The sequence below is a fragment of the Gekko japonicus genome, unplaced genomic scaffold (genome assembly GCF_001447785.1).
Source record: "Gekko japonicus isolate JY-2015 unplaced genomic scaffold, Gekko_japonicus_V1.1 scaffold2755, whole genome shotgun sequence".
In the NCBI taxonomy this organism is placed as follows: Eukaryota; Metazoa; Chordata; class Lepidosauria; order Squamata; family Gekkonidae; genus Gekko; species Gekko japonicus.
This window is the reverse complement of record NW_015168737.1, coordinates 131,171-143,943: the sequence shown is the minus strand read 5'-3', so window position 1 is coordinate 143,943 and position 12,773 is coordinate 131,171. Positions and strand designations below refer to the sequence as shown.

The window sequence follows — 12,773 nt, the reverse complement described above, 5'->3', positions numbered from 1 at the left end:
GGCCTGGAATGTCATATTGTGGGCCCATGCCAAGTACCCCAGACCTCCAATAAGAATACCAGGGAACTGGTATCTGCTAATCAGTTAAAATACAATGACAGTGCCTCCTTTGATTCTTTGGAGCATTTGCACTAAAACCAGAGACAAAGTAAGTATGTCTGTCATGTCAAGGTAAAAGTAATGTCAAGACAATTAATACTGCAGAACACCAGGAGCTACTGGGAAACACATGCCCACAGCAAGATTGCCACACATAGCAAAGGAGACATCGGAGACAGGACTACTTCCGGAAGATCATAGGCGAAAGAAATGCTGTGAGAGAAAGAACTGTGCTGAGACCACATGCATGATGCATACTAGGTCTGTCTCAGAAACAAAGAAAACCAAGTCTGGGCATCCCATGAAGGGTAAAAGACACATCAAAACAACAGTTTTGTTTACGGTGTCACATATAGATATGGGAAAATGCCAGGAAACACAGCAGAGGAAGCTGAAGAGAGCTGACAATCGTAGTAAAACAAGGACTGTGTGAAGACCCAGAAAGGCAAGGGAAAAAAAATCAGACAGGTTGCTTTGAAAAGGATCAATAAAAACCCATCAAAGCAGCAGGGAAAATTTAATATAGGAGCTTCACATAGGCCACGCTAATCACTGTGCACATTGAGAGGCAGCTAAGTATAAACCCAGTGAAGGGGAACATTGGAATGCCATCATTGGAAGCTTCCAAGGCTCAGTGAGAGAGGAACTGTCTACAGGATCTGTAGAGCAGTCAAGACACAAGACCGCTCAGCAAAAGACATATATTATGAATCACTGGATCTGGGCCTATCATAGGCTTCGCTTCAGGTGTTGTGCTAAAGACTTAAGAATAATTTGAAATTGCATCATTTTCCCCGTCCCGGGTGGGGGGGAATGCAACAGAGCACCTCGAAGCTGCCTTATAGTGGATCAGACCACTGGTCTGTCAAGGTCAGTATTGTTCACTCATACTGGCAGCAGCTTTCTAAGGTGTCAGGCAGAGAAAGGTCTTTCACATCACATACTGTCCGACTGTTAGCTGGAAGACCAGGGATTGCACATGGGACTTAAGAACATAAGAACATAAGAACATAAGAGACGCCAATGTTGGATCAGGCCAAAGGCCCATCCAGTCCAACACTCTGTGTCACACAGTGGCCAGAAATACCAGTGCCATCAGGAGGTCCAGCAGTGGGGCCAGGACATTAGAAGCCCTCCCACTGTTGACCCCCCCCCCAAGCACCAAGAAGACAGAGCATCACTTGCCCCAGAGCCCCTAGCTTTCAGCACGCCAAGTAGAGGCTCTTCCACTGAGCCATGGATCTTCCCCATTTATCACTAAACAGAATGATATAATCAATTGGAGACAGGTAGCCTTCAAATAGAGGAGAGGTGGGCAAATTGTTGGATCTAAACCCATCAAGTGACATAGGTGTGCACAGAATTGCAGGAAGCCTGGTGGACAAAAGAGCAGAGATGAAAGGATCTTGATCACCAGAGACTTGTCAGTAGGAGGTGCCAAGGATGGAACTTGACCTCTTGTACATGGACAAAAGGTATGCAGAACCCTGAGACATCATGTTAAGTGAAAGTGGGAAAGAAACGTGATTCAGGGACCCGACAGCAAGCCTGTTATTGCCCCCAGAGTGTTATCCAACTGCACAGCGAAATTTACAGTCTCTGTGAGGTCATTTTCTTTAATGTTTTGTTTTGGTTTTTTTGCCTGATATGAATTAAAGGAACAGATTTATCATGGAAGTCACCAGCATAGGCTGTGAGCCACAGCACATTAAGATATGTTCAAACGGAACAGTATAAAGGTCATAGTGACCTGCTGATTCATCAACTAATGTTTATTTTAGAACATTGATACTCTGCACTGGTTAAATAAAGAGTAAGTGCTATTTGGCCTGTAGGCCAACAGGAACGATACAGATGAGATGACCCATGGAATCAAGCATATAATCATTAAGGGATTGTAGCAGAGGATGCAACAAGAGCCATTATAGTTTGTCTATTGGGACAGCTGTTTTGAGAAGAAAAAAACATATGCTGTCCTTTAAAAAGAGCAGTAAGGAGTCTATCCTACTCTGTAACCTGGACTCAGTCTTATAACACCTCATATCTTTTTTATTTCTTTTCTTTAATCCTCATTCCTCACTAGAACCCTGAAAGGTAGGGCAGCATGTGAAGCTGGGAAGGTGCAAGGTCAGCAAGTTGTTAACACATTTTGATATCTGAACATGGTCTCCTAGAGCCAGACCAGTATTGAATCCACATATGACACTGGATCGCTGTGAATAATGTCACATAAGAGAGACTCATGCAGGGTTACCAATGTTAACTAAAACAGTGGCAGCTAAGGAGTCCCCCAATTCATTGATTATTCTGAAGGATACCATGGAATGAAAAGGAGTGGCAGATTACTTACACTTGCCTCCCAAAGCGTACTTGCCAATCACTTCTGAGTTCCATAATAATACTAATACTAATACTAATACTAATGATGATGATGATGATAATGATACTACTACTACTACTACTAATAATAATAATAATAAACAACTTTATTGTCATTGTACATAGTACAACGAAATTAAGGATGCAATCATTTCGGTGATCTACAACCATACTCATATACACTCACAAAACCATTCACAACCATCCCATAACTCCCTTAAGGTTCAAATTGCAACTTAAACCACCAATGTCACCCAAATTCCAATTTCATACAGCATTTAAAGCAACAATAGCTCTCAAATAAAAACTATTTTTTAATCTGTTTGTCCTTGTTTTAATTGTCCTATATCTTCTACCCAAAGGCAGCAGTTCAAACAGGGAGTGTTCAGGGTGTGACAAATCCTGCAGAATGTTCTTTGCTTTTTTCAAACATCGAGAACTATACAATTCCTCCAGGAACGGGAGAGGGCAGCCAATAATCTTCTGGGCTGTGATGATAACTCTCTGGAGTGCTTTCCTATCCACAGCCATACAACTGGCAAACCAGGCACAGACGCAGTATGTTAAAATGCTCTCTATTGAGCAACGATAGAAGGACATCAGTATTTTCTCACTCAAGTTATTTTTCTTTAAAAGTCTGAGAAAAAAAGATCCTCTGCTGGGCCTTCTTCACCAGAGCAGTGGTGTTAGCGCTCCAGGTCAAGTTTTGCTCAATAATCACTCACCAAAACTTAAAAGTAGCCACCCTCTCCACACATTCTCCACCAATAAACAGTGGCTGGATGTCCGTTTTGTTCCTCCTATAGTCCACTACCAATTCCTTGGTGGTGTTGAGGATCAAATTATTTTCCCTGCACCAAACACAAAGCCGTTCCACCTCGTCCCGATAAGCAGACTCATCATTCCCAGAGATGAGCCCCACCACTGTGGTGTCATCAGCAAACTTGATGATGGTGTTACTGGGGTGGGTGGGGGTACAATCCTGTGTGTAGAGGGTATAAAGCAAGGGGCTTAACACACAGCCTTGTGGAGAACTGGTATTAAGGGTAAGGGCTGTGGACATATAGGACCCTACTCTAACCCTTTTTCCTCCCCCCCATTGCCTCTCCCCCGGCTCCTCGCTGCTCTTCCCCCCTCCCAACCCGGCACTGAAGCAAGGGGCGAGCGGGAAGCCGCTCAGCCCTCGCTGTTTCCCCCCTCCCAACAGATAAAGCTGGGTGACATCTGTGTACTGATGACAACCCCACCTGAAACTCCGTATCAGTTGGGAAAGGGGGGACTTTGGGGGACTTCACATACCAGTGGGTATCATGGTGAAACCCTCTCTCCTAGCGCCACCCTCTGTCTCTAACCTTGGAGAAATGAGGAAACCACTTCAAGGCTGCCCCACAGATTCCTACATTGGCAAGGTGGTGGGTCAGGAGCTCATGATCAACCATATCGAACGGTGCTGTCAGATCAAGCAATAACAGTGGCACCGACCCGCCTCAATCCATCTGCCCACAAAGATCATCTGTGAGGGCAACCAGCACTGTCTTTGTCCCATGACCAGGGTGGAAACCAGGCTGGAATGGGTCTAAGGCCAGTGTATCTTCCAGGAAGGTTTGGAGCTGCTCAGCCACCACTTTCTCAATTATCTTACTCAGGAATGAAAGATTCAATACTGGGCCATAATTGGCTGGATCCATAAAGATCTAGGGTTGGTTTCTTTAAGAGCAGTGTTACAACAACAACAGCCTCTTTTAGCCTCCCTGGATAGACCCCTGAACTTAGGGACAGATTTATAATGTCCACCAGGGGCCCCCATATTCCATCACCACTGGCTTTCACAAGCCATGATGGACATGGGTCTAAGAGGCCAGCAGTAAGCTTTACCCTACCCAGAATCCTGTCAACATCAGCTGCTGCTGGGTGTAGTTATAATAAAAACAATTGGTACGTAAAGCAGCTTTCACATGAGAATACCAATGAAGTCAAAGTCTAGCTAAACTTGGGGGAGGGTACTGTTTTTCTGTACAATCAAACTATAACATCAAAGCAACAAATCAGAAAAAACAGTCCTCACCTTATTGCTGCCATTCCTTCTGACGGCTTTCCCCCCATGTCTTTAATCTAGAAAGAAAGAGACAAAATCAATACATAATTTCGGCTACATGAAGCTTTCTTACAAGCAAATGGTGTACACATAAAAACATGAATTCTGAACATGAGCCCACTGAATAGAGGGAGATGTCTGCAATATGCTTTATATCGACATTAGATGTCTTGACATCTGCTAGGTGGTCCTTATCAACCATACAGTCCCAGGGCTCAGTTCACAGGTGGAGTAACTTTTTCATCTCCCTAAAGCTCCCAGTTGCCTTGGCTGCAACTGGACTCCATTGCCTCAGACCCATTTTATGATTACAGAAGGTGCTTAGATCACAGTAGGTACAAAGAAAGGAAGGCAGATGATGAACAGGTAAACTGGGTAATTGGAACTAGGGCCCCCCAATTTTACCTTCCCCCAACAATCTGTTCAAAAGTAAGAATTCACCCTTCACAAGTCATTATGGTGGTGGAGAACTGGTCTTATGGAATGTGCATTCTCATTCCCCCCCCCCCTCAAAAGCTTCAGTGACTGAAGGGGAAGGAGAATTTTCCCTCATCTCCCTTTGGCCCTTTACCCAATGTGAGTAAAGCAACCTGAGCTCTAAGCCAAAGACAATCAATCCCCTGTGATTAGTTCAGGACCGAGGCGTGGAGGAAAGATTTCCCTCATACATATGCGGGATCTTTTGCAGTTCCGCAGGGCCTCCAAGACGGAGCTCTTCCGCCAGGCTTTCGAGTAGGAGCCGCCGCCGCTACTGTTCCATCAATGCACCGTCGCTGAAAATTGGCAGAGATACCATCAGGGTGCAAGTGGGCCCTGGGAAGAAGACTGGCTATCTGGAACTTTGGAACTTACGTCATTGGTCCGGATCCACCCTACCGGAACCCATCTTGGAACTGGGAACATCAGAGCACCAGCACTTTGTCGTATCTTGTTTTTATCTTGTTTTAATTGTTTTATCTTGTTTTAATTGTTTTAATTATGGCTTTTGCCCCAATTGTTAGCCGCCCTGAGCCTTAGGGGAGGCTGGGATATAAATCGAATTATAAATAAATAAATAAAATATGCACACCTCAGACTGACATGGAAACTGAACAGCTGTCCTTTCAGCCTTTCTCCTGCTGCATGTTTACTGACTCAGTCAAAGGGTAGTTGACACTATGGCTTACCAGGAAATATTGGAAGATGCAAAAATTGTCCCCATTCTACTCTTTTGCAACATTTTGTGGCAGGCACACATGTATCAATATTGTTGTTGTTTCCAAAAAGTACGCCATATCTTTACATGCCTTCTTTCTTTAATTATAATGCCATTTAGAATTATGGTTTCTTCTTGGCCCTTAAATTATCCCTCTCCTTCTACTCCTATAAAGGCTGTTGAGTGCTGTGGCTCAGATATATTGGTAAGCAGAAAATAAATTGTAAAACAGATAGTAGATAAACATAATTAATAATGAACAAATTGTTTGCAAACAGACAACAGCAGCATTTCCCTTGGTAATGAATTCAGACTTGATTAGCATCACATTAGTGTATACTACCAGTTATCAGTGCTAACCTACACTGATAAATTTTTGATAAGAGGCTATAATGCCATCAGATATATGGAGAGTTTGAATCACACACTCACACACACACACTCACACACACAAAGTCGTGCAAGGGGCTGAAAATAAGTTGTTGGATTGCATTCTGTGGCATTCTGCTAGGGAACAAGAGAGGAGGGGAGGAAAGGGAGAAATACAGCATCTTGCTTCACATCATGCCAGCCAATTGTCGTTTACACAGAATCCTAAAAACTGGAAGCACTGAAGTACAGATATGAGGTTCATAAGAACATAGGGGAATGAACCAAAAGAGAAAGAAGTGTCCAGAGCTGTGGAAGCCTGTCAAAAGAAATCAAGAGTCATGCTGGTCAAGGGGAAGAGTCTCCATTGACGAATAAACCCCTTTACCTTGAACTCTTGAAGTCTTTCGAATGTCTTTAGACATGCATAGTAACATGGATTCAACCTTTAACTTTGGGAAAATTGTGAGCAAAGCACACAAAGATGTGTAGGGGAAAAGTACAGTATGTCATTAAAGAATGTCAAATCAGAAAATGGTTGGTCTGGAACTTACGGAACTGAGCATTATACACTTTGTCAAGGTCTGATTACCCAACATCTCTGATTCTGTATCTTATAAGTAAAAATAAAGTTTACTTAATCAGCTGGCTAGTGAATTGATCTGCATTTTTTTCAAATGGAGCTAGAAACATTCATTCAGACAAGATAGTAAGTTACTTTAAAAGTTGCTTAATTTCTAAATCTGCCATCAAAATGGGAAATGGTTTTAGTCAAAGAAATATGGTTAATTGGTAAGGTGACAACTTGTAAACTATTGAAAAGTGATTTACTATTTTGGGTGATATGTTGAACAGTAAGCCTATTGATTTTCATGGGTTTTGGTATGGATGTTTCGACTGTAATTCTAAATTGTTATACAATTATACTAAAGTAATCAATCAGTTATTATTGAGACAATTTGTTCTGTTACGACCACGTTAACGCCTTTTTGTAAACTGAAGACTTTTCAGAGTTTGTTCTTCCACTGTCTTTATAACCTCGGAGTAGATTATATTCTGATTTCCCAGAGCAGCACTTGCCGGGCAATCCTACGCAAAATGATTCTAGTCCAAGCCCATTAATCTAAATAGGTTTAAACTGGGGTAACTCTGCATAGGATCTCACGGTTAGTGGCTTAAATTAGGTCTAGCAACTAGGGTGTCATAAAAGCACAAATGCCTAGAAGAAGGAAAAGCAGATTTAGTACTGCTTGTAAAGAAAGAATTATACGTCCTCCTTGGTTAAGAAGATCAGCTAATGAATTTATCACCCATTACTGGTTGCATCTTTTAGCCTTTTGTTACTGTCCGAGTGCTGAAGAATAGATTCTTTTGAACTATGGTGCTGGAGAAGACTCTTGAGAGTCCCTTGGACTGCAAGAAGATCAAATCAGTCAATCCTAAAAGAAATCAACCCTGACTGTTCGCTGGAAGGCCAGATAATGAAACTGAAGCTCAAATACTTTGGCCACCCAATGAGAAGGGAGCACTCACTGGAGAAGACCCTGATGCTGGGAAAGATTGAAGGTCAAAGAAGACGGGGACAGCAAAGGATGAGATGGTTAGACAGTGTCATAGATGCAACGAACATGAAATTGAGCCAACTTTAGAGGACGGCGGAAGACAGGAGGGCCTGGCGGGATCTGGTCCATGGGGTCGCAAATAGTCGGACTCGACTGTGCGACTGAACAACAACAACAACAACAACAACCGGTTGCATCCATTCAATTGATATTGCACTCACATTTCATTCTAGATTAGTGATGTTTTTACTATAAGGTGGTCTATTATCTGTATACAAAAATCATATTGGATTCCAGTGACAATCAATAAGTTGGTTTCGTGTATAAAACCTAAAAGATTATAACCAGAAAAACAAATGATCAGGCCCAGCATTTACATGACCTCAAGTAACTGGTGAAATCAGATATCGATATCATAATTTTTTTTCTGGATTCACTTGGGAATATAGAAGAGGTGCGTGTTAACCCTGCCATTAGAGAAGGAATTGTTTATGAACTATGATCAAAGTTTTTCTTTTCTTATGCAGGATAAAGATCCCAATGTTACTAAATCTTCAGCCTCTTATATTTTAGTAATTAAGCATAAGAAATTAAAAAATGTTTATAAGGGTGGCTTTAAAAGGGAAAAAGGAGATTAAAATATATATTGATGTGGTTAAAAAAAAGAAGAGATTGGATTTATACCCCACCCTTCACTACCCAAAGGTGTCTCAGAGCAGCTTACAAACTCCTTCCCCTCCCCACAACAGACACCCTGTGAGGTAGGTGGGGCTGAGAGAACTCTGACAGAAACTGCTCTTTTTTCAAGAACAGCCATGCCAGAATTATGGCTTGCCCAAGGTCATCCAGCCAGGTGCAATTGGAGGAGTGGGGAATCAAACCCGGTTCTCCCAGATTAGAGTCCACACACTTCACTACTACACAAAACTGGCTCTTAAGCTTAAGGCTATGCCCAATAAAGCCATAGGAAGGAAGGAAGGGATGGAGGGAGGGAGATGTTGGATTTTATCAAACATAATTTTGTCCCATTTGATTTCCACACTTACTAGGCTGCTTGTTATGTTTCCCGCTGCCTTGTAGATAATTAAGCTGTACAGCAACTTTTCCTGGACAGTACGATTAAATGTGAAAGATGACCCTTGATACTGTATCCTAAAAGGAAGGCTTTGCCGGGCACCAGTTAAAATTATTTTTGAGTAGTCATCAGGGTCCTAATCAAACAGAAAGAAAAAAGGGAGGGTAAATCAAACAATTTTTTTTACATATTACAATATAAGATGAAAGAAAAAATACCCTATATGGAACTTGGGAATCTTTCGAACTTTCATGGTCCAGAACTCTCATTCAGATGGAATGTGGTGAAAATTATGTTGTTGGTTTTACATAGGAATTTTAAAATGTATGTGCCCCCTGCTGGTGGCAACTACTGCTTACAATCTCAAATACAGTGGCCCCGGTCACACAGAGAAATAGGTACGCAGAGGGGACAGATTAAGGGCGGATCAAACCAGGGTGGATCAAACCGGTGCAATCAGATACCAACATCTGGCAAGCGTCGTGCACCCGCCCCTAACCTGTCGCATCCGGCCGAAAATGCAGATCGAAAAGGTACTAGGGGAAATGTAGTACCTACCGGAAGATCCGTAGCAACAGCGGGCGTGGGATCGCAGACGCGCCAGCAGCCTGTAGCATCCTGCAGCCGTCCATGACCCACGCATACGCACTAACGTGGGACTGCCATGTTGCCTCGCTGGGACTACACCGTTGCCTCCCCAGTGTAATTGGGTGCCAATGGAGGGAGAACGGAGCCGTGGGGGAGCGTAAGATTGCGCTCCCGTGCTTCTTTTAGCTCCGCATCTAATATGCCTCCCTTCCCTGATGGATTTTCCCACTCGTGTGACCGGGACCAGTATTTTCCACTGGTACAGAGTTTTCAGTATTCAAAACACTTCAGAAACATCAAGACAGTCATTCATAGTTCTGTGTGTCAAACCAGCACTGCAGATGGGGAAAAGATTTCTGAGATTGAAACTAAGTGGCTGAGGAGACATTTGAACTGGTAACCTCCCAGATCACAACATTATCCTCACTCTGCTGTCACCAGCTCACTAGAACCACTTCGCTCTAAAGCCTTTTGCCTGATGTGATGACTAGTATCAGTCATGTGGGTCTACATTCATAAGACATATCTTCCCTCTAAAATTGTCAGCATAAGTCACTTGACCAACAAAAATGAGAAAGTGCAGAAAATCTACCTGAGGAGAGCAGTACTAGGGCTTAAGTATTAAAATGGAATGCAGGAGGACATTGTGTGAGGGAAAAGGACAATGGATATTGTTTCCCTCAAGATGTGAAAAGCCTCTTAGGAGTCTGTATATCTGTGTGTGTTTCTGTGTGTTAATTGCCATCAAGTAATTTTGGACTTATGGCGGCCCAATTAATGAATGACCTCCAGAACGTCCTGTTGTTAACAGTCTTGCTTGGGTCTTGCAAAAGGATGGCCGCCATGGCTTCCTTGATTGAGTCAATCCATCCCATATTGGGTCTTCCTTCTTATCCTGCTGCCTTCAACTTTTCCTAACATTGGCCCCGTTCACACGGTGAATTTGCCATGGGAGAGCCACGATTGGATGGCGGATTTTCCAGGTGCGATCACACCACAACATCTGGCAAGTGGAGCGCACCTGTGGCCAACCCGTGGCATGCCACCGAAAATGCGCGATAAAAAAACCTCCTCGAAGGTAGTAGCAAACGGTTTGCCACGGGCTGCCTCCGGACTCCTTTGGTGTGATCGCACCAGCGCGGCTTTTCCCTCCAGCTGTCTTCGTTGCTGCGCACACGCCAAGGGCCGAAATCGTGGGTTGCCGCCGATGTGTCTGATCGCGTTATCGTGCAGCTAATTGAGGCACCGCAAATAGCCACACCTCCCCTCCGTGTTTTCCGCCCTGTGTAACCAGGGCCATTATTATCTTTTACAGCCACCCTTCTCATCATGTAACCAAAGTACAATAGCCTCAGTTTAGTCATTTTAGCATCTAGGGAGAATTCGGGCTTGATTTGATCTAGAACCCACTTATTTGTCTGTTTGGTGGTCCACGGCATCCTCCAACACCACATTTCAAATGAGTCAACTTTTCTTCCTGTGAGCTTTCTTCATTGTCCAAATCTCACACCCATACATAGTAATGGGGAATACTATGGCATGAATTATCATGGTCACCAGCAATACATCTTTACACTTAAGAATCTTTTCTAGCACCTTCCTGGCTGCTCTTCCCAGTCTCCCTTTCGGTTGATGATGAAGCCAAGGAATAGAAAATCTTGAACAATTCCAATGTCTCCTTGTCAGCCTTAAAGCTGTATAATGTCCCAGTGGTCATTATTCCTTGTCTTCTTGATGTTCCCCTGTAGTCCTGATTTGGCACTTTCTGCTTTAACCTTCATCAGTAGTTGTTTCTAGTCTTCACTATATTCTGCCAGTATCTGTATAGCTAACAATAAACAGAGATTTTCTGGGTGCATTTGAAGTAGCATTCCTTGCTGTGTTTCATCTTGTTTAATATTTTCCCCCAGCTTTCTTCTTATCCATCACCACATGCATCATAAACATTGTAAACTCCCACTGGGAAGCCCTCCTATCACCCATGCTCAGTCCTCTGTGCCACCTGCCACCCTTTCTCCAACAGCACTGGCCAGTGTATGAGCTGGGAGTGCTGCTGCCATTGCCACTGGGAGTGCCGGCAGGGTCACCGTCCACACGCCCTTCCTCAATGATGCTGGGCAGTTGGGGACACAGGTAGACAGGTGGCAGGGGGTAGGGGTCGGCAGCAGTGGGCCCCACCAGACGTCCTGGGCCCTGGCAGCTGCCCCACCTCAGGGTATGCTGACTCCAGCCCTAAATTCATGGCTGAGATGGAATCTGAACTTTGGCCTCCTTGGTTTGACAGGCCAGTCCCTAAACCCACTGCGCTACACTCTAAAGCCACTCAGATCATGCACAGGTGCAGTGGTAGAAGCTCAAAAGAGAAGGTAAGGAAAGCACAATCCAAGAAGAATTATGAATTGCGCTATGATCACCTCGAGATTGGACTACTGCAACGTTCTCTACATGGGGCTGCCCTTGTCCCAAATCTTGAAGCTACAGCTAGTGCAGAATGCAGTAGCCAGGCTGCTGATGGGCCTCTCTATTCGAGAGCACATCTGGCCTGTGCTGAGGGAGCTGCACTGGTTGCCAATAGCATACCGGATTCGCTTCAAGGTGCTGGTTTTGACCTTTAAAGCCCTATATGGTCGGGGGCCTGCCTACCTGAGGGACCGCCTTTCCCCACACATTCCCCAGATAGCACTGAGGTCGGGGACTCAAAATCGCCTGACTGTCCCTGGCCCCAAGGATGCCAGACTGACTATCACCAGATCTAGGGCCTTCTCAGTAACGGCTCCATACTGGTGGAACAAGCTACCGGAGGACATCAGGGCCCTGTGGGACCTTCTACACTTCCGCAGGGCCTGTAAAACCGAGCTCTTCCACCAGGCTTTTGATTAGGAGCCACCACTGAACGAGCTCCTGAACATCTATTACTGGCACTTTCTTTGGGATACTGGTCTAGTCGTACGGGGCCAACTACAACGATTGCCATCTGCACTTTATCGTTTGTATTTAATCTGCACTTTATATTTTATTGTTAGAGTTTTATCTGTTTTTATTGTAAATTATTATTGTATGCTGCCTTGAGCCTGCTTGTCAGGCAAGGTGGGATAGAAATCGAATTAAATAAAGAAATAATAAAAGAAATAATAAAAGAATAGAATACCAGTGTTTGCCTGAACAAAATAAATCTAAAATACAGTGAAAACAATGACTGTACTCTTTCCTTGAATTAATATCTCTTACAAGCCATGCCAAAAAAGCACCTGTCTGCCAATTGGACATACTCTACATGCTTGTATTTCCTTGTAATAGAATTTATGAAAATGGAAGATATTCATATTTCTCAACTGGGTTTTAAGATAATCACCCCCTACTTTATAGTGTTCTCTTTCTTTTTAATTCCCTCTCTGTTCAAGAATGTTCTCT

The 12,773-nt window shown here is 43.7% G+C and overlaps 1 protein-coding gene across 2 annotated transcripts in view; it reads right to left on the bottom strand.

The window, feature by feature from the left end:
- SLC15A2 (solute carrier family 15 (oligopeptide transporter), member 2) overlaps nucleotides 1–12,773 on the bottom strand; it is a 139,483-nt gene that overhangs the window by 37,464 nt on the left and 89,246 nt on the right. For both annotated transcript variants that reach the window (XM_015415612.1, XM_015415611.1), the window contains 2 exons: nucleotides 8,746–8,910; nucleotides 4,544–4,590 (listed from right to left, as the gene is read on the bottom strand). In XM_015415612.1, the coding sequence (XP_015271098.1) occupies nucleotides 4,544–4,590; nucleotides 8,746–8,910 (212 nt within the window). The remainder of the gene's footprint in view (nucleotides 1–4,543; nucleotides 4,591–8,745; nucleotides 8,911–12,773) is intronic.